Here is a 27,088-nt window from a genome sequence, read left to right as displayed (position 1 = left end):
CACACACACGGGAATATATATTTTGCTTCTAAGAGCTTCTTAATGTTTATGGTAGAGAGGAAATGTGTCTTGATAACAAAAAAGATCTCATACGAAATGGGTTTGGGGGTTAATTCCTGAAAGCCGACAGTCTTTTTTAAGGGAACTTTTAAGCAAGGGGAAGACACCCCTGTCGTGAGGCTGCAGAACTTCGCTGAGCTACACCTGAATGTATCCTATGTTGGCGTGATCGCTAGCGGCTGCGGTTGGGTTCACAATTAGCCCGTCCTCCGTGGCGGCGTAAGGGGCAGGGAGGGCCACAGCGGCACCAGCAGGGGCTGCCCTGGGACGGCCCCTGCCGATCTGCCTCCACACTCCTCTGCCGGGACCTGTAAGGCCCGCTTCCCTCAAACCACGCCCCCTGAGGAGGAAGCAGGTTTGGGGCTGCTTCTATTCAAAGTTCATTTCCAGTGCATAGCGGGCCACACACCGATGAATGAGTGCAGCGGCCTCGGCAATGTATGCTGTCTTTATGCTCCACTCAACTGTTTGACTTCCACACAAAGACTTCTTCTCAGGGGCACCGTTTGGGTCATTACAGAATGGGCTTGTCAGAGGGCTTTGTAATTGTAACCATAAACAAATTACTTTAGGAAAAAGGCCAGAGCCACCGGCAGCAATCAAAGAGATTTGTCAAGACTGTTTCCGACCATTTTATATCAGATTCCTTATTAATAAACACAAGCACAAAAGAAGAAGTGACTGCAGGTGAAGTGATTACAATTTTTGCAAAAACTGTAATGTCTAAAAGTGAAATACATACTCTAACTGACGAATGGAAGTTATTTCCACTTGAAGACATTTTATTTCAGACGGTAAATCAGGACAAACGCCTTCCCCACAGGAAGATGAATGAATGAAAGTTCTGGTTAAGGGCGGTCAATTCCCCGTTTGGTTTAAATGTACTCAGAAAACAATTCCACTGCATCCCAAGCAGAGCCGGCTGAGCCTGTGTTAAGGAGAACCAGAAGAGCCCTGTGACCTGGCAAGCCCAGCCAACTCAGCACAGAAACACGGCAGCGTGATGCCTGCCACCCGGAGCCCCGTGGCACACCGAGGACTTCAGAACTGAACTTGACCTGGTCAGGCCTTTATGCCTCAGATTTTACCCCTGAGCAAAATACGCCTTTCTTGTGGGAAGTGTGAGTAGGGCTGGTGGGAAAGGTTCTGTAAAGCTTACTTTTTAAAAATGCACAGCCGCTTCTAGAACATCAAATGGCTCTTACAAACAACATTTTGATGACTTGAGTGTAAATGAATCACAAACATATGGATTACATTTCCCTCCAAACACACAGGGGTCTCAAAATTAAAGAGGGGAAAAAGGGCTTGCGGCAACGTGCACTGGGTTTCCCTGAATCCGAAAGCATTTGAAAATAGTTCGAGACAGGCCAGCAGGCCCAGAATGCATCCTGGACATTAATGGCTTTTATAAGTTTGAAAAATGCTGGACAGTTAAAGTTGCCTCTTTGAAGCATCTCAGATGTAAGCTTGTTTTATATGATTTTTTTTTTCCTTTCAATGCACAAGTGTTCAGGGCATCTGGCATTGATTATTTTATTCTTTTTTTTTTAAGTGTTTAAAATAAAATAATGGCATAATTTGTTTAGACAAAACAGCCCTCAACCAGACAAAAAGGCTAAAGGAGTAAGAAGGGCAGTGGGAGAGGGTATCAGGACCATATATCTTAAGGGTCCAAGTGTCACAAAAGCCTAGAATCTACATCTAGCTTACGCCTGCATGTATGTATGAGTGGGGACACATACGTGTCTAGAGATGTCTATAAGTGTATATCCACACACACAAACACAGGCAAACCCTATTATTAACTTATTTTCTCAGGGTTGTGAACAGCCCATTCTAATGTCACTAACTACAGCCACACACAGCGTGTTTGCCCATGAACACAAAGAACACTTCGAATTCCTCTCAGAATTTCTAAGCTCTCTTTTCTCCATGTTTTCTACATTTGTAGCTTCTCCTGCTTTGTATTATTCTCCTGTCTACATGAGTGGAGGACAGATACTACCTATTAGCCCAACTGAACCACAAATCACTATAAGTGACTTCACCTAAAAATGTGTTCAAGGGCTGCAATATTTATTCCATGATGTTATGAAGAAAGATAAAAAAAAAAAAAAAGGCTTAGGTTTTTATTTCCAAGATACACAGAAAGTGAGCGGTTAAGAGGAAGGCAAATACACAATCTCCATTGTGAGAATGTTGACACCTCACTCCTACCCGGAGAAGAGTTAACCGCTTTCTGTAACCAGCAGGTCAATAGCCAAATGGAGTTAGATCCCAGAACCCAGCCAGGAACGCAAGCACGCCGTGTTTGGGCAGAGCAGCGACTAGCTTCACTGCCTCTATTTACATAAGGTGCCATTAAAATGCCAATAGGAGGCCAGAGAAATTAATGGGCTCCATGTGCTGAGCCCGCAAATCAGCCCCCCCCCCAAAATGTTTTAAGTCTATATATGTCAGTGATGCCCAATCCTTTTAATTAAAACACTTTCTTACGTCTGGAGGGTTGACGCTGCTGTATTTGTTGTTGCACTAATCTTCTGCCTGTTCTCCCCATCACACCCCACTCCTCCCCCAAATCAGGCCGAACCTGAGGAGGTCTAGATTTCTAAAATTTAAAGAGAATTTAATGTGATTTGATTTGAGCACGATTTTCCGACAGTTTCAAGCTTGAGGTGTGGCAGCCAACACTCTATGCTGCAGCTCTTCTCCTAAGGAATTTTAAAGTGTCATAAAAACTCAGCAGTTGAAACCACCTCAAAGGTCATTTAGTTCGACCTTTATCTAATGCCGGAATCCCCTCTACAACATTCCTGATAAGGGCCGGCCAGCCTTCGCTTAAATGCCAGACGCGCATAGACTCCTCTACCTAAAACGGCTCGGGATAACCTCCCCTGCAGGTGGAGAGCGACCCAGCACCACAAGCCACCTTTCCTATCCCTGTCATCCACGGGGTCACTGCTCAGGGCGGAGCACAGAGGACGCCAGCTTATAAAGGTCCCTCCTGAAACCGGTGGCTCTCTGGAAGAACACAGCTGCCTCTGGTCTTATTAGCAAAATCCAAGACTAGACCACAACAAAATGGAATCTAAACTCCCTTTAATGGACTCTTCGCCCAAGTCAAGATGACTCTCGAGTCTGGAACGGGAACAAAATGCTTCTAAAAAGCATTTGGTAGCAAGAAACGATCCATCTTAGGGGGCCCCGTGAAGAGCTGTGACAATGACGTGGGAAAAATTCTTTTCTAGTTTAGAGTCCCCTTAGCAAAAGACTCTCTCCTGCAGCGCTGAACACAGGGGGTTACAATAACTCATCAGCGGCGCAGGACAGGACATGGTTTGCTGAACACGGACAGAAAGCTGGCCGTAACCACCAATGTGGTGCAATGTCATAGGGGCTGGACTTTGACTTAAGAGCCCTCTTGTGCAGCAGGTGGAAATAATAGTACTAGACACTGAAGAAATGCTTCAAGGCAGTGCTGGGTCAGCCTAGCTTCCTGGCAGGCACAAGGACGCCCTGTGCCATGCGGTTCAACATACGATTGATGACTCAAGCCCTTTCAGAAGAGTGTCTTCGGAAATGCTTTGCTGTGGCTCTGGCCAATCCTGTTTGTCATGTCCATCGCCTTCACATGAATCTCCTGCATGAATCAAGCAGGGCAGTGGGCCTGAAGGATGGGTCAGGAGTATCTGTTTTGTCATCTTAAAGAGGGCTGTCCTCCCTGCAACTGGAAGGATATTCAGATATGACCTTGGGCACCTTAGGGAAACAACGGACCTCTGCCCAGCTCTCATCCTACGTACAGCATTTATTGGTGCAACTCCTGGGGTCATGCATGCCACGGCCGCCATGAGAGCCCCAGTGCCCGGCCCAAGCACACCCCCCCATATACGTGACAAATGAAGGAACGGATGAATGGCCGTGTCCCTCTCCAGGAGGTTTGGTGCACACGCTGCAAAAGGAGGGCGTGAGCACGCGAGGAGGACGCGGTGTCAGAGGGGACCACCGCTCACGTCCAATCCTCATCTTGCAACAGGAAGCGGACGGGCACGGCCGGAGGAAGGGCAGCTCCGCCTGCCCCCCAGCGAGCAGTTCACTCGGAGGTGGCCGGTGTGGAGCAACAGCTCAAGCCCCGCCTCCGAGGAGCTCTACGAAGCTCAGGGTTACAGTGCCAGGGTTGAAACCCCGGCTCGGCTCTGCCTGCACTACCTACCCATGTGAGCTTCCTCTCAGCCTCTCTAGGCCTCGATGTCGCCATCGTGAAAATGGCAATGACAGGCGCCTCTCCTACCTCGCAGGGCTATAGGAGGCAGAAGAGTTTCTGTGCAGAAAGGGTTCAGAGGGGGCCGTTCGGCACACAGGGCCCTCGGTCATCTCCCAAGTGGAGGCCCATCTGGCCACCGGGAGAGACGTGCAGCTTCCCAGGAGGTGCCAGGGCTCCACAGGCGTTAGCTGCCTCCTTCTGAAAAAGTTCCTGACCGCCTTTCCATTCTCTGGGGCTCCCATGCTGCGGCCGTTCAAGGGGGAGGTACCCAGAGGGAGGCTGCCCTGGGCAGAGGGTGTCGAGGATCTTCTGGAAAAGGGTGCGTGGAGCAAGTGGCCAGGCCTCTCCAGCTCCACCTCCCCTAAAAATAGAGCCTTTGGGGCACAGCCACCGACCCCCCCCCATATCTCGCAGGGTCACCCTGAGTCTCTCCAGGCAATCACCCACGTGCTGGGACGTGGTGCCCTGGCACATGACAACACACGGAGCAGAGGAGGGCTGCCCTCGCCTCCAAGGAGGGTGGACGCGAGCCGAGGAGGTGAGACTTCCTCCGGGGGGCCTTCAGGGCGCAAAGACAACCAAGGGCGGCGGGCTCACGAGGCCCCGGCGCACGGACAACGGAAGGTGCAGCAGAGCTGCCCGAAGAGCAAGGAACGGGCCGCCTTGCCAGGGAGGTGGCGTCGCCTCGCGGGGTTTTGGTTGTGGACCCGCAGACGCTGGGGCACCCCGGGCGGAGGGTGAGGGCCGGGCGTGGCCAAGGCGATGGCCCCGCTCCGAGGGCCCCGCGGGTCTGAGGCTCCAAGACGCCCGTCAGCCGCCGGGACGTGGATGTGGGGGCGTGCGTCCCGGGCCCTTGACCACCCCGCCTTGCCCGGGGGTGAGGACGGACCGCAGGGAGCGTTTTGCCCGCACGCCACTCTAAGCAGCTCGCATTGAGTCGCGACAATGGATCATATCTCTTTTTACATTTTGATGCCCTTTAAGATTCTCACAATTCAGATGTTCAAGGGGAGAGTATCATATGGGGGGGGGGGACCCTGTGGCTCACAGAGACCCTTCATTCTCCTCTCAAGAGTGACAGGGACCCGAAGCATCGGTACTGACTCCGGGAAGGCCGCCTCATCCGCTGTCCATTTAGGAAAAGTCAGCCTTCCTATTAAACAGTGGAAATATAAACAAGTGCGTGGCTAGCGCCTCGGCTGTCCTTCCATTTCATCGAAAATGAAGGTCTAATAATTTCACAATTTAAATTCAAGATGCTTCTTGGATTTTTTTTTTTAATGGATGGAGCATAAATCTCCATTAGCCACAACAGTTTTGGACCCGAAACTTGGAATTCATGGAAACAGCTTGCAAGATATTAAAGGCTTCTGTCCTCTGAATGTTATTTTCCCTTGTTTTTTTTTTTTTTCCAGTGAGGAAACAGAGCGGTTTCTCTATTACTCTTTCAAAATAAACTTACGAAAGATAAAAATGGCTTCTTTTTCCTTTAAAAAAATAATGTTTTGGCTCAAATCTCCTCATTCGGTGTAGGTTGCCTCATTCACTACAGCCCTTTAAACCCGTCCTCTCGTAAAATGCACAAATAGTCTTCGGCAGAAATTAGTTAAATGGCTCCCAGAAAACACCATTGTTTTTTCTCCTTTCAAATCACTGCCGGAAGTATCCCAGCTCACTAATAAAGGGTAAACAAGTCTGAAAATTTATCAGATGTAACAGATATGATTAAAAGGAAGGCAATGGAGAAGGACAGCAGGGCTCCTGCGCTGGGCTGTCCTGCTCTAAATGCAATTAGACCTACCCGAGGAAGTGAGTACAACTGCAACTACTAAGCCATTTATAGGAATAACTGTCAGGAATTCAAAAGACAGCGACAGAAGGGGAGGTGATGGAGCACCGAGGGCACAGAGTCACTTCGGCCTTCTCCCCAACGGCTGCTGACTCGGGCTGAGCTCCCGGCAGGCAGAGCAAGTGAAAGGATCAACTTTACACAGGCCCATTCCACGTGGGACTTCCCCACCCCCAGCCACGGCCACTAAAATGCAGCGTTAGGGCTGGAACTCCTTTTGAGAAAAAAAAAAAAAGTAATATCAGAACTTCCTTCAGGAAATCCACAGGCTGGAACAGCTTTGAACGAACTCTAAAGTCACAAATCTCCATTTCAGGACCTACCACCCACACCACACCACACAGCCTACAAGGTAAGGGCCAAAGTCCCCAGGGAGGCCACTGGAGAGTCCACACTTTCAGAGCACGTGGGGAATAAAAGGAAAGATGAGACAGAAGAAAACTGGAAAAGTAGCCCTAACGCTGGCATTGCCCCTTTTCTTCTGTTTGGGGCTCTGCACGCTCAACTTGTTACCAGCATGAACACTTCTGTGGGTTGCTGTTTATCGTTGCCGTGGTTGTTAAATGAATGTGTGTCTGTGAAATACTAAAACTCACATGAACCCCACGAACCTGAACCATTTCTGGGGAGTCATGTAGGTGCATTCATTCAGCTACTCTTCCCTTTCTGATTCCTATGAACAACAGCAAAAAAAAAAAAAAAAAAATTAATTAATTCAAGCTCAGTAAAGATTTATGAGAGGACTGGTTTCCCAACTTCTGCCCTTGTAGCTGGGTGAGGCAGCTTAACTAAAACATCTCTGAGAAATGCCATGAGCCATGAAGTTTCTGACTCGCCTATCATTTATGATACCCCTGGGGAGCAGGCCTGCCTAAGAAAAGCAAGGCCCAACACCCCATAAGGTTCTCATTACAAACAGGAATGTGCCAGGCCAGATGCACTGGGGGTTGTCAAGCTTTGCAAACTCTCCCCACCAAAAAACTCATAAATTTTGCAGAATATATTGCTTTTCCTTGAATTTTTATGATTATGTTCGATTTCAGGGAACTTGCCCCATACTTCATCATTTACCTTCGTCTTTAAGAGTTATTTGATGGCCATGCAGTTCTATGAACTTTCTGCTAATCATGTTTTTTAAATCTTAAAAATATAAATCCACATATTTGCAGCCAGCCATGAATTTAACCCCCCCCCCCCATCAATTTTGGTATGCAATTGCAGGCCAAAGAGATTTCAAAGTTGTTCTGTCAGACAAACTCACCTTTCCATCTTCCATCGAGGCAAGGAACCTAAAGAAAGGTGATAATGATGGTGATCAGAACGTACGAGGCAGTCAGGTCTTGACACTGAAACTGGCCTGGGGTGGGGGGGGGGTGACACTGTAAGGCTCAGAGGGATGCACTTCCCTGAAGCAGCCACTGTGGCATTCACAGCCCAAGGAAAAGACTCCCCATTCCCAGGGTCAAGGGTAAGGGCAGGACTGGAGATGGTGGGCTAGAGTTGGGCATCTAGGCAAAGCTTGGTGTCCTCCTCCATTTGAACTTGGCATAGGGAATTTTAGTGTTATTTTACTAAATCTACTTTTTGATAGTACATATTTCAGGTTTGAGTATTTAACCCATCTCAAATCGGTTACCAAGCAAAATTGAAATTGTTCAGCTAAGCGTGTATTAAGAGGGGCAGTGTCTATCAACCCTTTCGCTGCCTCACTGCAGCTGTGGTCATTCTTAATACCACACCCAAACCAGAAAGGCAGAATTCTTTACACATCCCAGAGATCCAGAGGCAGGGCAAGGCCTGTGTGATCCAGTCTCATCAGATGAGATATGAAACAGGTGACATAAAGACCCAACTCTGAAACTACATCTCTGACACTACAAACATTTAGGATAGGCAGAAACTAAGGAGCCAGATGTGTTTCTGTTCTAAATCGGATTTGGAGACGCAGACAAAAATCACAACTTTATTCAATGTGTCATTTATCCCGGGTGACTAATGCATTATTTGTATGAAGTTAAAACTGAGCTTTGAGAAACTATGAAATAAATCAAATGTCCTAGTTTATGTAATTTTAAGAGACAGATCCCATTAGGATTCTGCTATGCATAGCTGTTGGTTAAAATCATTGACCAGTATCCTTATAAATTAATCAACTGAGGTAATACGGGCTCTGCTGTCATCATTTGCTACAAATCTCCATTAAGAACTCACTTTAACTTTTCGAGCCTCTTGAAATAGGTTCATCAAATTTCCATTTTTTGTTCAAAACATATGAGTAACTGCGATTGTTTACAAAAGCCTGTATGGTAGTAGCCTGCCGCTGGTGTCATTTTTCAATTGCATTAGAGTGTGCATTGGCATTTCATTGTAATTTCAGGATAAAATGCTAATCAGACTCCAACCATAATGGCCTTCATCATTCTTGATAGGAACTTTTACCACTTGCAGTTTGAATATATGTGCACTGCCGACGTTTAAACTGTTCTAGAACCGCAAAACCAGTTGGCCAAAATGTCTAATTGTAGCAAAAAGGATATAGTTAAGATTTAATAGTTACCTTCTGAAAAAGACCATCATGGTTCCTGTGTTCCTCCTGGATATTTAATACTTGGGTATGTTTCATTTCTGATTATGGGACCTAACTTATTAAAAACCCCTAAGTACCTACAGGCTCTCCTCCATGTCTATACCTTAATGTCTGGTTAATTTAACTGGGAGTTTTATCACCACTAAAATGTCCTCGATTTCTTCAACACCTTTTATCTTTCTATCTCCCTTGACCTGCGTCTTGTGACCTTTAAGTCTGTACTGTGAAAACAATAAAATAGCATTTAGAGGTTTTTTCCCCCAAGATTCACTTTCATTAACCCTGACGTCTGAAGTCGCCCATCATCTCTGATACAGCCGATGTCCAACCCTATGAAGGCGGAGGGGAAAACATCGGTTTCTGGGGTGCCTGTTCAATAAGGTGATGCGTGTACAGCAGGGGACACCACACTCAGCAGATGCTGCTTCTCTTACGCTGGCCATTAAGCCGCCTTACAGAGTTCTGAGACATGAACACATGTGGAAACTTTTCTGCACATCCTTGGGATGAAATTGCAATCTGAATCCTCCAGGGGCATAAATAGAAAATGCGTTCCGTCTAAAAATATATGTTAGGAAAACCCAAATTCTAGGTTAGCCTCCAAAGCAGGAACTATTTTTAAAAGAAAGAAAGGAAAAAACAAAACCAAACACAATAAACAAGACAACGCTATCAAAGTGTGGAGAAAAATACTCAGCAAGTGTTGCAGGCATACTCTCCTCCCTCTTGGTACCCCACAGAAGCCTCATTCTGCTGATGGTAACAAGTTGATACATTAAAAAAAAAAAAAAAAAAAAAAAAAAAAAAAGTCTGCAAAATTACCCTTACAGCATTGCTGTAGATACTCCATGTAAGCCTCAAAAAACGAAAATGCTATGCATAACAATCTCAAATCACCGATCTGCTAAGTTTAGGGTTGTCAGAGATGTTATTCTCATCAAGAGAGAAGTCCCCACAGGATTCCTGGCAAATAAGCTGCACAGAGAGAGATTTACGTTACAAAACTTCACCAAGCCTGCTATTTCAGGAAGGTATTGACTGACCACATCTACCTGTACCTTCCCGTCTGACCACCCTTCTCTTAGCTCTTCTCTTAGACCTCATTCTTGCACCTCTGAACTATCTGTTCACAAATTTGATCACGCAACGCATTAAGCAGGTGTATCAACTCATTTACTTGTTCAACACAAAGTACGTGAGCACCTACTGTGTGCCACTGTTCTAAGCGCTGCTGAGGCAGCGGTAAACAATGCCACTCCCCCGCCCCCCCCCCCACCAAACCTCACATTCTTTGAGCCCGCCCTCAACGCAGGTTCCTCCCAAGCACCAAATCGGGTGCTTCCACCAAAGAGGCGTAGAAGCATCTCTTGCTGGAGTAGACACAAGGCCAGTTCCGCCTCCTATTTGATTATGGACTTTAAACCCGAGGCTGGTTTGTAAATCCTAAGGGTGGGTGACAAAGGCCTCACCAGCCCAGGCCACTGCAGAGCCCCAGGGCGCACAGGGCCTGCCACTACTCTAGCGGCTCTCCCAGTGTGCCCTCATGGGATGGCAGAGCGGCTAGGGATTCACGTGGTCTGTGCCTTAATTTCAGCTCTGCAACATACTGTCCGTGTGACCTTGGGCAAGTCCCTGCACCCCTCCGTCCCAGTTTCCCTGCCCTGTAAAATAGCCACGTCAGAAAACACAAATCACAGCCCGTCACAGAGGAATGTTAGCTTTCATTGTCACTTCCACTCATTATTATTGTATGACTTATTACCATGGCTTTCCACCTGGAGGTAATATTTTGAAGGCCTAGCACAGTGCCTGAATGAGTTGGATAAGCGAACAATGCGGTGTTCTGAATTGGCTGCCTTAGGCTATTACTCTGGGCCAGACACTGGGAATAGAGAGATAAAAGGCAAACCCCCTTGGGCATACTGGAAGGCTGTTCTGGGTGGTTTGGCAGCACAGGGGAGGGGTGTCTAAGCCGACAGGGCAAGATTATATGAGTTTGGGGGCAGAGGAAGCAGGAGGATTCTAGCTAGTGGCTTGCCAGAGTCAGAGTGGAGAGTCGAAGGATGAGACAGCTAGACAAAGAAATTACCTGGTGGCCCAACAATTCATCTCAATCACAGATGTAAACACCAATCAGATGATACCAAGGCATCGACTTACTCCTTAGGAAAACGAAAGGCAAAAAGAAAAACATCCCACATACCTTCCAGAAAAATGAGCTAATAATTAAAAAAAAAAGGGAAGAGAGAGAGAGAGAGACAGCAAGAAGAGTTCCTGCTGTGGTACAGTGGGTTAAGAATCTGAATGCAGCGGCTCAGGTTGCTGCAGGTTGGACCCTCGACCTGATGCAGTGGGCTAAAGGATCCAGCGTTGCCGCAAGAGATGCAGCTTGGATCCAATCCCCATATCGGGGAACTTCCATGTGCTGTGGGAGCAGCCATAAAGGTAAATAAATAAATACATAAATACATCAATCAATCAATCAATCAATCAATGAGAAAGAACCAAAGAAGAGATCTATCTGGGTACATACCAAGAGCCACTATATACATTTTCTTTGAAAATAGCTATATTGCCAGCAATTGTGCCAATTTACACTTGTCTCAACTGATTCAGGAAAACAAACTTGCATTTGGTATTTCTTTGTCGAAGGTGTGCAGAAATATTTACATAACTCTGACAGTCAAATAACTGTCAAGAGTCCTGCGGCTGTCCCGCAGCGAATGGGGGTCCGTGGTGGAGACAGGACTCCACTCACGCGGCAAAACCTAACTTGAGCATTTACACGATCCTGAGCTACGATCCAACCAGTGACGTGGGGCTCCAAAGGCGGCCGCTGAAGACGGCGTGCTGGCTGCTCCTGGTCCTCTAGCTGCCCACGTCCCTGGCCTTCCCTGCCACTCCGAATGTGCTAAGGGTGGGAAAAGAGCTTCTCGGGCCTTGAGGAGGAGTCTTGCTCCTCTCCTTGCTCAGTCTCTGTCTCTCGAGTCACGCGCTCTCGTTCTTTCTCTCTCTCCTTGAAGTCCTATTTTACGTATACTGAAGTCACACTGCTGCCCCCAATCCGGTTCGTCATTCCAATGTCAAGGCAGCGGGGCCGGAGGTCATCTTCTACATCCCTCTCGTCTCCCCCTGACGGTGACTGCCTAGCAAAGCGCTGGGCACAGAGCCAGCACGCAACGCAAACCATCCTTGACAGAGGGGCAAACACTGCACGAGGGTACGAGGGCTCCTGACCCAGCTTTGGCGCGTACGGCCCGGATGTCCTCGGGCAGGCCGTGTTCCCATCTGGGGCCTCAGTCTCCTCATCCGTCAAGTCAGGAGGCTGGACCACATGACCCTGAAGGGCCTCCCGGTCTTGAAACACTATGTTCAAGGAAGGGATGAATGTCCACACGCCAGAGCCAAGTCTTCTGCCGGCGTAAAAAGAATGGAGGCGTCTTCGCCAAGATTCCGGGACACTTCATCAGAAACACCGACCACGCTGGAAGTTAACTTAGTAACTGTGATTGTGCCGATCTGGCAGGAAACAACCAGTCCCTTTGGAACATGAATTTGTTTTAAAAACATAGTTGACTGACATTTCTGGAGGGAGAAGGAAAGCCGCTGTGATTGCGTTTCTCGTTCACCAGACAGTCAGGTTGTGATGTACCTTCCGCCACAGTCAGAAGATTAAACTGTCCTCATTAGGCACTCCTTCCAGCGGGTGGGTTTGAGCAAATCACCCAAAGACCAAGAAGACAGCAGAGTTGGAAGAAACTTCTGCCAGTGATTGTTAACTGCAGTACCACTCCAAGATAAGGAGGGCTTTTTTTTTTTATTTACATAGAAAGAAACCATTTCAATGCTATTGCCAGGCGCTATCTTGCCCACGAAACACAAAACTCCGACTCCAGGAACATGGTTTAATCAAAGCCACGAGTATCTGCTATGGAGATCTGGTTTTCACAGAAGATGGCAGACGATGCAGAGAACTCTTATTTGGAAACTTAACAAAACAAATTCTTCTTTATGGGATGGAAGTGATGCGTTTGTTCTTTTCCTTTTCTCCAACAAAATGAACATTGGAAAAAATAGAAGAGTGATGTTGAGTTTGGACTGAAAACAAAACCTGTTTCCTTAGCTTATTTCCCACCATGCGGCCTTTATACCTTTCTAAACCAGCACATGGCTGTTGAACAACCAAATCAAAGATTACTTTCAATCTCTGGCTGATTTTCTTTTTCATATGAAGCAAAATGCACAGGTATATAAAAAAATGCATTCCATAAACTAAGCAATCCATAATCAAAATCAGATTCTAGCTGGAGGGCTATTGTCAGCCCTGCTTAAATCAGGCTATTTTATTTAAGCACTCAGATAATTTTTCTCAGCTCAGTAAGTAGGTGGATGTTAGCAGCTAAGGTCATTGAAAAGATTTACTTTAAAATAAATGCAACAATTTAGAGCATCGCCCTCTCCATGGTATAAAGTGTGCCTTGCTTTGAACATGCATATAAAATTTCATTAAAGTGCAACATAAAAGTTTTACATTAGAGGAACCCAGTGCTGGACCTTTGTTTAACAGTCATGATAATTTATGGCATGGATCTGCTACAGTTAAGTAGAAAAACAGTCTTCCCATGATGAAATACAAGTCATAAAGGCTGAAACTCAAGGAACGCTGGAGGATTCCCAACCCTCCGACCAGTCAATTCTTCTTCAGATTTTGGTCACACGTGCTTCTTTAAGCTTTTTTTGGTAACCAATGTTCTTCCTCTTAACTTCCAGCAAAAGAGACCAGACTGGCTAAGAGACCTTCAAAAAATTACCATGAGAAACTATCGAAAAGACAGCGGGCCAGTATTACCACCAGGATCTACTGAGTGACTGTCTTTGAAAGACAGGAGCATTTGCATAAAACACTCTTTGAGCTGATGGCGCCCTAACATCAATCACCAGCTGTTTACAGAGCACCTGTAACGATAAAGGCACTGTGCTAGGTGATGCGAGAGCGCATACGCCATTCCCTAGGAAGCAAGGCGGATATTTAAACATAAAAGCCTGAATGCAACAGTGGTGACGCAGTGAAAAGAGCAATAAACACAAATCCGAAGGCCGTCGCACGCTGTGTAAACTTAGACAAGTCACTTAACCTCTCTGAACTTTAGCTTTCGAATCTACAAAATGGAGCCAGTAGGACGAGTCCTGACACACCTGCAAGGTTATTGCGAGGATCGAGTCAAATCGCAGATGCGGTGAGTTACACAGCTTTGGAAAGAAGTGTCATCTCCCTCCTCCCGATGCTCTGAGGGTCCCACTTAACCACGCAAATATACGGTGGTTTTCTTGAAGTTCAAGTATCACATCCTCAACATTAGGGCATTCAGATTTAAATGGACGAGTCTCAAGGACTTGAGGTTTTTTTTTTTTTTTTTTTGCATTTCTTTAACTTTTTTCATTTATATTTATTTATTTATTTTTTTTTTTATTTTCCCACTGTACAGCAAGGGGGTCAGGTTATCCTTACATGTATACATTGCAGTTACAGTTTTTTCCCCCACCCTTTCTTCTGTTGCGACATGAGTATCTAGACATAGTTCTCAATGCTATTCAGCGGGATCTCCTTGTAAATCTATTCTAGGTTGTGTCTGATAAGCCCAAGCTCCCGATCCCTCCCACTCCCTCCCCCTCCCATCAGGCAACCACAAGTCTCATCTCCAAGGACTTGAGTTTTATAGGCAGAGAGATAGTTAGCATATATGCCTACATAATCATACATACATATATGGATAATTTGCCATTCATACAGTTTCATTGAAGGGGCATCCATACAAGAAGGGTTAAGAGACGGTATGAGGACATAAATTGCTCTTTTTTAATTAAAAGAAAAAAGCAGAGTTCCATGGCTAGCTAGGTGATTATATGGTAATTCCACAGGTTTTTTGGTTTTGTTTTGTTTTGTTTTTTTACACAAGCATTATAAACACAATCCAATGCATTCGTTTCAGTGAGAACTAAAGGCTCGAGCCCACACAGAAACAGTAAATAATAGGCAATGATCTGGAAATCGGGAGCTGTGGATTTCTGAGCTAGCCCTACTGTTAACCAGGCTGTGTGAACTTAAGTGAGTCCATCAACCTCTCCCGGGCTACTTGCTCATCTGTAAAATGGGAACTACACCTGTGCATTCTCGTTCACAACGGCCAAATGAGATGATGTGTGGGGAAGGAGTCCGCATGCTGGAAAGGCCCAGGCAAAACGCGGGTTTTCGCTGGTGCAGGCTCCTTCTAGGCTGGAATCTGAATTGCATCGCTGAGGAGTTAGTGCCTCTGTTTCTTCGCCCGAAAATGGAAACCATAATAGATGCTGTCTCATAGAGTTGGCTGGAGGATTAAGTCGGACTCGGCATTTAAAGCACTAGCTACTCGGTCATGTTTGGGGCATCAATACTCAGAGGACAGCAGCAATGAGGATGACGCGTGTTACCACGCACAGGTGAAACCCACACACGCACTCCTCGGAAAGGTTTCTCCAGGCTGTGCCTTGAACTCTTTAATCAGCAATACATTTCTTTCCATTATCAGTTGCAAGGTTTTTAAAATCTCTTTATCTCACAGCAATCAGACCAGGACAAAATTAAAAGTGAAAAATGTAGTCACTGTATCAACTGTTTTGTCTACATGATGAGCTAATCAAGTAGATGGCAGTTTCCCTTTTTGAGGTATGACCCACAGCTATAAGCTCAGAGGACTACAGCTTCTAGACTGCTCCAGAGAAGGCCATTTTATTGGACTTTTACGATTCTGAAATTATGTTAAATCTGTGCAAATTTTGCACGCAAGAAATAGTATTAGCTAAGAATAACGGGTATGAAATAAAGCTTCAGCACATTGAAACCACTTCTATACAACAATAATTAGCATGTTTAAATACAATATCATGTTTATCCATCTAGGCAATGCTTAAACGTTTGGAATCTCGTTGATGTCTATAATGACAGATTCATTTTTGAGGCAGTCATTTTCCATCTTGATTTGTATATTTTAAAGTTGTTAAATGCTTGACTGAATCATTAGCAAAACAATTCATGTATCATTACACTGATTTCTAACGTGAGATAATTTTCTTCCTTGTCCAAGAGACGTGCCTTTTAAGATTTATGGAGATAATAGCATGTACTCTTTGGGGGTCTTGGGAGCTTGTGGGAGAGCTCAACACCTCATCTCAACACCTCGAGCCTCGCCTCTCCATACACTCCCTTAAGAAACGTAACCCCAAGCGGTCAGCTGAATGAACCCACCCAGAAGGCATACCGTCCTGGCAAAGAAAATAGACCACAGGCGCCTCCCTTTCCATGGACGACAGAGGGGAAGGGGCGAAGATAAGTGGACGGAGGGACAGAAAGAAATCCTGGCCCTGCCACCTCCTCATGCCTGCTACCCCCGGGGTAGACGAAGGTCGGGGCCTCTGCGTGTCGGTGACCTTCCCATCCAGAGACAGGCCTGTTGCACTCCCGATCTGCGTGCGCAGGGCAGGCCGAGGCAGCTGGGCTGCCGCAGTGCATGGGCCATGCCCAGCTGGAGCTGAAACAGTTCACTTTTGTCTGGAGAGCAGGGTCCCCGCCCCCCACGAGGCCGAGGGAGACGGAGGGGGGCCCGCTGGGGCAGCCCCTGGGGGAGGAGAAGCCTGGGCAGCCCCACGGGGACCTTTGAACTTTCTATTTATATAACAGTTTAGTGAGTTTAAGTCTCTTCCTGTATAACTGCCCGTTTGCAAGCTTGCCTCTAATTAGGCTACTTGTGAGCCATCACATAAAAACTACAAACCAGCCATGCCGTCCCTCGTCCTGCGCAGTGTGAGAAGTCGGCCACCGTCACCACTGCTTAACTACAATTTTCAACAGGCTCTTGAACATTATGATTTTGCTACTATGGTGGCTTCCTTTTCCATTTTTATTTTTCAGAATAAGCCCCTTTCTGTACCTCTATTTCCGTCTCTCTTTCTTGCTCTCTTCTTTAATAGTTAAAAAAAAAAAGAAGCATCCCCACAAGGAATCGTGGCCTGTCACAAAGTAATACTTAATCAATGTGCTTACAGGACAGAGTATGCTCTTGTCCCCTGAAAAGGGGACTCGGGACATCCCCACTGCTGGTAAACAAGTCCAAATCTAGCCACGAGATCCCCAGACACCTCAGGAATTCCTTTACCTGGTTATCACAGACAAGTCTATGGAATGATTTAAAAGAGAAAATCTGACCTTCCCCCCCCCCTTTTTTTCCATTTTTTAAAGAGCAAGTGGTGTCTTTGGTGCACACAGCCATCTGCGCCTCCCTCTTCTTTCACAGAATGGTTCCTATTAAATTCAGACACAGGTGAACATTGCACATTCACCCAGGAATCTTAAAGAACTACAGCTTCGGGCCTTTAATCGAGTCCAGAGCATGACCCATGAAGAGGTTCTTGCAGCGTGTAAAGTCCAGGGGTCTGTTCTGTTGGGCAGCGAGTGCTCCCACACTCCAGACTCAGCACGTCCACGTGGCTGCGTCACTCGTGCCCCATGCTTTTCATGTACATTCCTCCTGACCGATGCCTACGTTTCTAAACGCACTTTTTGTCTACTCTCGTCTAGTGTTTGCAAGCAACACATATGCCCGTGTGTGTCAAGTCTTTCTTCATTACCTCTTGGAGGATGAGCTGGTTTTTCAGCTGGCCTGATCCAGTGATTGCCAGACATCTAGGGCTGCAGTAGAGACGGCTCAGAGCTCTCTGTTCCACAAGTGAACGCTGAGAAGAGGTCCAATGTAGTAAATGAGATCCTTAACTTGGCTGGCGTCTTTCTCTTCCTGCCACCTCCTGGAGGGTTAGGGGTGGGGAGCCCTGGATGCCAACATTCTAAGCAGCTACTTACTCCCCAGGAGGGGAAGTAAAAGTATAATGAACATGTAATTGGCATGCTCTGGATGTCCAAAGAGAGTTTGGTAAGGTACAGATTTCCATTCAAGGCAATAGCAAGCTTTTTAGTTCATCCACTATTCACATTTCTTTCTGTTCCTCTTCTCTGTGGGGGTGTTCAAAACACAGAGGCTCAATGGCATTACAAATGTTTACAAATACAGATGCATAAGGACGCTTGCCCCTCACAGTCAAACAGTAAGGCGAAATCTTCCCGGAACGTGTGCGCAGAGGGAAGAGGCCAGTTTATTGAGGCAGACGTCTTATATTAATTCATCACTATTTCACCTAAGAGCCACAGAGTGTCCAAGTCTGCATGTTTCTTAACAGATGTGGGTGGCACAGTTAGGAATCTGGAGAAAGTAAGGTTTTGAATCTTCCTTAATATAATAACAGATAGTCTCCAAGCCGGGGGCGGGGGGGGGGGGAGAGTATCTTTCTGAAAAAAGAAATTAAATCTAAAAGACCCCACCCCTTTTAAACGTGCAACTGCATGTGCCTAAGATTAAACTGAAATTAAAATAATATAATAAACACGTTTTGAAAAACCTAATACCTTGTATGTATGTTTAACATTTGAACTACACCCACAAAATCAATTATAACAATGTCTGTTAAATTAATGATGTTGCCCACACCACATATTAGGCAAATTGTATGCAAATAGTAACGCTGTGGTTATCAGTTGTCTGCAAAATAAATTAGTGAAGCAGAGTAAAGGCTGTGTGCAGGAGCGTAATATTTAATTGAGCAGTAATTTTATTGTGATCTTTACTTTCAAATAACAACAGCATGGTTATTAAAAACTGCAACCTGTTTTGCTGCAGAGCTGATAAAGCCCTGCATGGTATCAAAAATGCCTTGCAGATTAATAGTGATACAGTGTAATTTGTGGCTTCGAGGATTTACCCAGAATTGCTGCAAAATAAAATGTATTTAAGTTCTGATTATCTTGGATTTGCGACTAAAGGAGTCATGATTGGCATAATGAAGCTGTTGGCTAAGAGTTTGACCCTTTTCTAAAGAAGGAAATTGCCTAAAATATCACATCAGCAAGGGAAATCCTTGTAAAAATACACAGCATTCATAGTCAACGGCTGCCAGTAGTTTAACATTGCAAAAGATTTCACACTGTCGGACCGTACTATAGATTTGTTCCAACTACATTTTAAAAAGCAAAAGCCAAGAGTGCAATTCTAAGTCGCTACCGCCGCGCCTTCCCCCCGTCTAATTCCGGAGGCTGTGGAGGCAAATTGATACGTTAAGATGTTATGACAAATTAACAGTGATAAGGTTGGTGCAGGAGGTGAAGTTTTGGCAAAAGTTAATAGATATGTATATCACTATTTATGCAACACGCGCGCGCACATCACGCACAGTAACAACTTTCCGGCTCCCCAATCACCGCTGCACCATCTTTCAAAACCCTCTCAGCGACAAGTTGACAGTATTTGGGGACTAGCTGACTAAACCTTTGAATCCGAGCTGGGTGCCCATCACACAAACCTGCGGCCGCCTCCCAGTGGGGGGCGGACGGGGGCCCGGCCGCTAATTAAATGTTCGGAGACATCGGAGCGGCCAACTTTAGGGCCAACTTCAAAACCCCTCAAAATCTAGAAAGCCAAAAGCCCAAGTCGGCCCGGACCCGAGGTCCCCCGCGCGGTGCCCCCGCTCCCCCAAGCCGCCTCTCGGCGCCTCGGTGCGGGGAACTCGGGCCCGGCGGGTGGAAGGGAAGGTGCGCGTGCCGCGCCGGGCGGAGATCGAGGTGGCGGCGGGGGCGGCGGCCGCGGGGGAAGCGGAGGGCCGCCGGCGGCACCTGGCCGCTGCCTGCCCCCCCAAGGCCGGCCGCCGGCGTTGGGCACCAGGAAAGTTGGGGCATTTCGAGCGGGCAGCATCCGGTGCGCCACAGGCCGGCTGGCCAGCCGTTCGGAGAGAAAAGCCCGGCGGAGGTCGCGCGGTTCAGCCCTCGGGCAGCACCGGATCCGATGGGGGCCAAACGCAACTCTTTGGCCTCGGAGTGCCAAGCGACGCCTTCGGGACCTGCATCGCCCCCGCGGCCCGCCCCTCCCCCCACCCGGGCACCCGACCGACCAGTCGCGGCGGCCGGGGCCAGAGGTGTCCGGGAGCAAGTGGGAGGGCGGCCGGGGCGCCCCCACCAAGCCCCGGCTCCTCTTAACAAAGGCGAAAAGCCCGGCCCCAGCCCAGGGATCTGCGCAGCAAAGGAGAAGGCAAAAATCAACACCTACCACTGCTGCTCCAAGTCCCAGTCCCTGAAAAAGTCGAATAGATCCATAGCGGCCGGGCTGCGGCGGCGGCGGCGGCGGGCGGGCGTCCGTCCCTGCTCGCGGCGGGTCTGCGCGGCTCTCGGCGCGGCTCGCTCGCTGCTCTCGGCGGCCCGGCTCTCTGGCCCTCCCGCCCGGCTAAAAGTGCCCGGGCCGCATCGGCCGCGGCGGCGGGCGCCGGAGGTGCCGGGTCCTGCGCTCCGGGGCGGCGGCGGCGGCACGGGGCGGGCAAGTGCCTCGCCGCCCGCTCGGGTCCGCTCGGTCCGCGGCTGCCCGCGCGCCCAGCGCCCCGACGCTGCGGCGGCAGCAGCCGCTACGGGCTCGGGCCGGCGGGGCCGCCCGCCTGGCGGGCTGCGGGCCGGCGGCGGCGGCGGCGGGGGCGGCCGGGGCAGCTGCAGCGGCGCGGCGCGGCGCGGCAGCCGGGGCGGCAGCGGCGGCGGCGGCGGCGGCGGCTGCACAGGCGGCGGCGGCGGCGGCCGCGGCAGCATCACACACTTACACACTCACAGGGGGCGGAGCCTGGACAGCCCGAAGCCGCGACATGGAGCCGGCACGTTATCATCCCCGGATCTGGCAGGGGCTCGCCCCGCCCGCCCGCGCCGCCCGGGACCCCCCTCTGTCAAAATCAGCTGGTGGGAGCGGCCGCAGCGCTGGGGCCCCGGGCCCGGGTCCGGGCCGGAGGGGCCATTGCCAGGATGCGGGAGGGTGGGCGGCGGGGCCAGGAGGCAGGCTTTGGCAAGGAGACCCTCTCTCTGAACCCCCACCTACTCCCACCACGGAGAGTGAAGGTTCGGAACCCGAAAAGAGCGCACAAACTGCCCTGGGGATGAGGGTCGACCCCCGCTGCGGCGCGCGCAGTCCCCACCCTGGGACATTCCTAAGACCCCTGAGGACTGGAGCAAACTTTGGTGGGCCCGAGCATCTCTCGGGCCCGCAGCGCAAAGCACTCGGGGCCAGGAAGGAGAAGGCGGTCACCTTCACCGTCCCCGCGGAGCCGCGTGTCCACACCCAGCCGGCCAGGCATGCCGCAGTGCCGTGCGGGCTGCAGGGCGAATTGCGCACCTAGTAGGTCCGAAGGCTCTGAGCCCTGGACTCCGAGGGCTGCAAGGCTAGGCTAGGATCACCATCCTGCTGTGGCCCTTGGGGTCAGGGTTAGGACGCAGGGAAAATGGGTTGCGCTACCACCTTCCCCGCACAGCTACCACGTGCCTTGGGCAGAGGGCTTCTGCACTTTCCTCCTCTGGGAAATGGGGACTCCACTGAATGTGTCCCACTACCCCACCCTCTGGCTGCCTGTCTCCCTTCTGGCGGGAGAGTCTGTCTCTCTCCGTGTACAGCCTCCTCCCTCCCTTCAGCCTCCACTGGTGGTCCAGAACCGGGTGGATCCCTCTGGCTCATGCTCTTGGGGAAAGGCTTCCTAGTGTCCATGGTGGGAGAGAGTTGTGTCAGAAGGGGCGGAGACGGTTCAGGCATGTCAGCAGCAGGAGCTCCCTGAGTCCCGGACCTCTCATTTGCCTTCTACAGACACAATAGCTTCGGCCAGCTCGCTATTGAACTCCCAAGGTGATAACCCTCTCAGGAAGAGCAGGAGACTGAGCACTAACAGAGCTGGGTGCAGGTTCTGATTCTGTTGGTGGCTCTCTGTGCGAATCTGAGCAAGTCTCTTCTCTGAGGCTCATTTTCCCCATCCATAAAGACAGAGACTTAATCCAGCGGCCATCTGGCTCTTGCTCTGGTGTTCTTTCTATTTGAATATGCTTCTCTAGTATTATCTCATAGTCTCAAAATCATCCCAATAGCCTTTCTTATCTTTTTTTTTTTTTCAGAAGAAACTGAGGCACTGAGACTGGGTAATTTGCCCAAGATGTGACATTTCTCCTAAAGGGGGAACTGAGATTAGAATCTAGAATCTGGGAAGCCCATTTAGGTAGGGCTAAACCCAGTAGAAGGTGCTACAGCCCCAAGAGGTGGAGGACTTGAGAATCTGAGCTTGAAGGGGCCCAGAGTTTGGTCTCTTTGATGTTCTTTGTATAATAGAAAAAAGCACATCACTAATGTCCAGAAACAAGACACTAAGATACTGCAGCTGTGGCATCCGATCAGGCTTTGCTTTATTTATTTCACATGGGGCCAAGTTCTTAACAAACACTAGTTAACTGACTGCAAATCAACCAATGAACAGCCCAGGGAAGACTACACTTCAAACCACCTAGTCAATTTCACTACTTGTAAACTCCTCTGGTCAAAGAAGCCAGAACTAAAGAGCTCTGGGCAAAAATGGTTCCCCGGGATTTTCAGAGGATCTCTCTGCCTTCCTTACTCGTGGAGTTCCAGTCTGCAGCCCTAGAATCTAAGCCCTTGTGGCAGCACAGACCGCCCTGCTCAGATCCCGTGGCCCCCAACCTTAATTCCCTCAGTAAATGATCCTCAAATTGGATTTGATTGCTAATGATGATTGTCGTCGGGGCTAGTGCTTGATCTGCTTGAAACTCTTTAGAGGAAAACCAGAACATCTACAATTAACATTTAAATGGTGATTATGGTCACTTTGTATCTGATTCACTTTTCTCGCCAGATTATATTGACTGGGGAAAGACAGGGAAAAAATGATGTGCTAGGTAAATAAATTTCCAACGGAAATCAAGCTGCTCCTTTAAGAGTTCCAGACCCCCATCACCCCACTGGTGCACTTTCTTCCCAATCAGCGGGAGGACCAAGCAGAAGCAGAAGGAGCCAGCAAGAGGCAGCACTCTGAACAGAAGTGCCTGCGGGAAGGAGAGAAGAGACAAGTGGTGCCGGCTGCTGCTTCAAAAGAGGGGCTGGGGCTTTCCCTTCCTGAGATCAAAACCATGCGGGAAGGCTGGGCTGGGTGGAAGGAGCTCCCACTCCCAGCCACCTTCCCGGAACAGGGATGAAGCTGAGAGAGGCAGCCCTTCTCAAGGGGCCAGGCTGTCCCTAAGGCTGGCCAGGCAGCCCAGACCCAGCACTGGCTCACTGTCTGTGCATCAGCGCCTGGCCAGGGTACAATCTTCACCTTCTCCCTTCCTTCCCCTCCTCCTGCCATCCTTGACACTGGTGGGGCCAGGAGCTTTAGAACTAGGCTCTAGAGAACCCTCACATGTGCATCCCAGCCATGCTTCCTCCACACACTGGCCAGAGGGAAGGCAAAGCAGGTTGCAGGGAAAGCAATGGAGCCCTGGAAGTAAGAGGCTAAGTGAAATCAGAGCCGACTGCTGCTGCCATACTGGCAGCTCCACCATCTGGTCCCTGGGGGTCAGCCTGCTTCCCTCCCATGCCAGCCCCCGGGCATTTTAGCAAAGGTGGAAGATTCCTGGGGGCCAGCCTGTTGTCCTTGCCTTGCCTGGAAAAGCCCCGCTCTGATTGAACAACACAACTCCCAGCTCAAACCAATAGTTCAGAAGTTGTAACCTCTCCCTTTTGACCCTCTTCGGTCTGTTGGCTTCTCCCATTCTTTCCGTTGGGGCCCCCTCCGCACCTCACCAGTCTCTCCCATTCAAAGACCTACTGGAGGACCTTTGGACTTAAGAGCAAGCCATCTTCGCAGAGAGGAGAGAGTCAAAATCAAAATTCAGATTCCATGACCCAAACCCTTGTGCTGTGAAACCAGAAATCATTCTAAGAGGCTTGAATGTATAGAAATGCAGATTCCCAGACTTTCTAAAGTGGGATTTTTGACCTGAATTACTTTTAAAGGAGTTTAATTTGGAGTCTCCAGGTACTAATCTTCATTTCAAAGAACTCAAAATCCTCCATTCTCATACTTGTAGTAAAGGCACTGTCATGCAGGGTCTGATAGATAGTGTCTAAAAATTAAGATTAATTTGCGGCAACATGGATGGAACTAGAGACTGTCATGCTAAGTGAAGTAAGTCAGAAAGAGAAAGACAAATACCATGTGATATCACTTATATCAGGAATCTAATACACGGCACAAATGAACCTTTCCACAGAAAAGAAAATCATGGACACGGAGAACAGACTTGTGGTTGTCAAGGGGGAGGGAGAGGGAGTGGGATAGACTGGGAATCTGGGAATTGCCTTTGGAATGGATAAGCAATGAGATCCTGCTATATAGCACTGGGAACTAAATCTAGTCGCTTATGATGGAGCATGATGATGTGAGAAAAAAGAAGGTATACATGTATGTGTGACTGGATCACCTTGTTGTGCAGTAGAAAAATTGACAGAACACTGTGAACCAGCTATAATGGAAAAAAAGTCATTATAAAATTAAAAAATTAAGATTAATTTCAGAAAGTTTCACTATGAATGTCAGTTCCGGAAAATGAACAAATGGACGGCATGTGATATGTGTGTCATCCTGTCATACCTCAGATTTCAAGTTAAAATCTTAAGCCTTTGTTTCTGACCTAGTGTGCAGTCAGGTTGAGTTAGTTTTTAGGAAGAAACTGATCAAGGCTACAGCTCATCTGGGGAAGACTGAAGGAATTCCATGGGCTCCCTTGGGAAGCATCAACTTCCATTACCGCGGCTCTTCCTCTGGCAGAGTAGCCTGGTGCGGTCGCGGGTTTGGATTGGACCAACGTGACCCTGAACTTGGGTCAGTTTCCACACATGGGCCATAGCATCGAGAACATTCCTCGTGGAAGGGGCATTTCAGTCTTTTCTAACTTTTCTAACTTTCTCTTTCATGTCAGTGCTCCCAGAACCTCTACGCCCCGGGAGGGGAGGGCCCGAGTCTCTGGCATGATAGCCAGAGCACAATCTGACACGGAGCAGGCCTTTTCTGGGTCTAGCCAACCAGCCTCCATGAAGGTGGCAATCTCGTGATTTGATTTCCGATGGAATGACAACAATTCTCTGAACTTAGGCTGAATCTCCTGCAGGATCTACATGTACTTTCTTTTCCCAACTTCAGGTTCTACCACTTTGTACTTCGGATCTCATTCATGGATCACAATGGAAAGTCTCTACTCCTGGGGTTTTCTGATTATTGGAGATGCTGAACCCATTTCAGAGATCTTTCAAACTTCTGGGGTTCCTACTGGGTCCTAAATATCAAATATCATATAATATTCTTTGAAGTATAGTTGCTTTCCAATGTATTAGTTTCCGATGTACAGCAAAGTGATTTCACGTTTCCGTTTCTTCATGTTCTTTTCCATTACAGTTTACTACGTGATACTGAGGACAGTCCCCTGTGCTCTACTGTAGGACCTTGTTGTTTATCTATTTTATATACAGTAGTTTGTATCTGCTAATCCCAAACTCCAAATTTATCCCTCTGCCATCCCCTTTCCCCTTTGGTAACCATAACTTTATTTTCTATGTCTGTGAGTCTATTTCTGTTTTGCAAATAAGTTCATTTGTGTCATATTTTAGGCTCCACATACAAGTGACATCATACTGCTATCTGTCATTATCTGTCTGACTTACCTTAGTATGAGAGTCTCTAGGTCCATCCACGTTGCTGCAAATGGCATTATTTTGTTCTTTTTTATGGCCGAGTAGTATTCCATTGTGTATATATACCACATCCTTTATCCATTCCTCTGTCAGTGGACATTTAGGTTGCTTCCATGTCTTAGCTACTATAAATAGTGCTGCTATAAACCCATTGGGGTGCATGTGTTTTTTCCAATTAGAATTTTGTCTGAATATATGCCAAGGAATGGGATTGCTGGATCATATGACATCTCTATTTTTAGTTTATTAAAGAACCTCCATACTATTCTCCATAGTGGCTGCACCAATTTACATTCCCACCAACAGTGTAGGAAGGTTCCCTTTTCTCCAGAGCCTCTCCAGCATGTGTTATTTATAGACTTTTTGATGATGGCCTTTCTGGCCAGTGTGAGGTGACACCTCACTGTAGTTTTGATTTGCATTTCTCTAATAATTAGTGATATTGAACATATTTTCATTTGCCTGTTGGCCATCTATATATCTTCTCTTCTCTGGAGAAATGTCTATTTAGGTCTTCTGCCCATTTTTTTTTTAATTTTTTTTGTTATTGAATTGCATGAGCTGTTTGTATATTTTGGAAATGAAGCCCTTGTTGGCCACATCATTGGCAAATACTTTCTCCCAGTCTGTAGGTTGTCTTCTCATCTTGTTTATGGTTTCCTTTGCTGTGCAAAAAGCTTATAAATTTGATTAGGTCCCATTGGTTTATTTTTGCTGTTATTTCTATTGCCTTGGGAGACTGACCTAAGAAAACATTGGTACCATTTATGTCAGAGGATGTTTGCCTATGTTATCTTCTAGGAGTTTTATGGTGTCATGTCTTATCTTTAAGTCTTTAAGTCATCTTGAGTTTATTTTCATGTATGGTGTGAGGGAGAAACACCATATAATTTTCTGTCAATCACTGCTTAACTAGGTTTACAGTACTTGAAGATGATGCTATTCTGATTTTACAGGGTGCATTGCTATGATTCCTGGTACTTTTTTTTTTTTTTTTTTTTTTTTTTTTTGCTTTTTAGGGCCGTACGTGCAGCATATTATAGTTCCCAGGCTAGGGATGGAATCAGAGCTGCAGCTGCCAGGCTATGCCATAGCCACAGCAACACGAGATCCTTAGCCCATTGAGCGAGGCCAGGGATTGAACCCACATCTTCATGGATACTAGTTAGGTTCATTACCATTGAGCCACAAGGGGAACTCTTCCTTGTACCTACTTAGCATAACTATAAACAGAGATAACATTGATTGAGGCTTTTTCCACGCCAGACACTGTGCTCAGCATTTTACAAACATAATTTCATTGACACTTCATCCCGATACTCCGAAGTAGGTCTCTCCATCGACAGTTGAGGAAACAGGTGAAATGACTTTGTCAAGGTCATAAGGTGGCAGAGCTGAGCAGCCGAGGTCAGGACACTATCATCTAGGCACCAAGTCTAGTGCTTATTCTATGTACCACATCATTGCTTACAGTCCCAAGGCCGCTCCAGTGAACCACAACACCCTGGGAGTCTGGGACTGCAAAGGCATCAGTTTACTGTTGGATTAAAAAAAAAATCGTCATGGTGCAATTTCCCTGATCTCAACTGTGGCTGAAGTGGGGGAAGGCAGTTGGCTAAGCCATGCTCTCATATTAAAGAAAGTCAGGCAGATAGGCAACA

At 47.7% G+C, this 27,088-nt stretch overlaps 1 protein-coding gene across 8 annotated transcripts in view; it reads right to left on the bottom strand.

Annotated features, from left to right (window-relative positions):
• Positions 1-27,088, bottom strand: part of AFF2 (ALF transcription elongation factor 2) — a 535,022-nt gene that overhangs the window by 465,960 nt on the left and 41,974 nt on the right. For 4 of the 8 annotated variants that reach the window (XM_013984028.3, XM_013984042.3, XM_013984031.3 and 1 more), the window contains exon 1: positions 19,944-20,016. The exons of 1 other annotated variant lie outside the window; for it this stretch is intronic. In XM_013984028.3, the coding sequence (XP_013839482.1) occupies positions 19,944-19,990 (47 nt within the window). In that variant the 5' untranslated portion in view covers positions 19,991-20,016. Of the gene's footprint in view, positions 1-6,787; positions 6,850-7,437; positions 7,466-19,943; positions 20,017-21,041; positions 21,286-27,088 lie in introns of those variants that run through there. 3 more of the 8 variants (XM_085006495.1, XM_085006500.1, XM_085006502.1) reach the window with 3 other exon arrangements.

Source organism: Sus scrofa, chromosome X, assembly GCF_054392235.1.
Source record: "Sus scrofa isolate SSC_HxYL_T2T_F1_AM1 chromosome X, Sscrofa_HxYL_maternal_Yorkshire_Landrace_v2.0, whole genome shotgun sequence".
Taxonomy (NCBI): Eukaryota; Metazoa; Chordata; class Mammalia; order Artiodactyla; family Suidae; genus Sus; species Sus scrofa.
The sequence above is the reverse complement of the archived record's forward strand: the minus strand, read 5'-3'. Positions and strand labels throughout refer to the sequence as shown.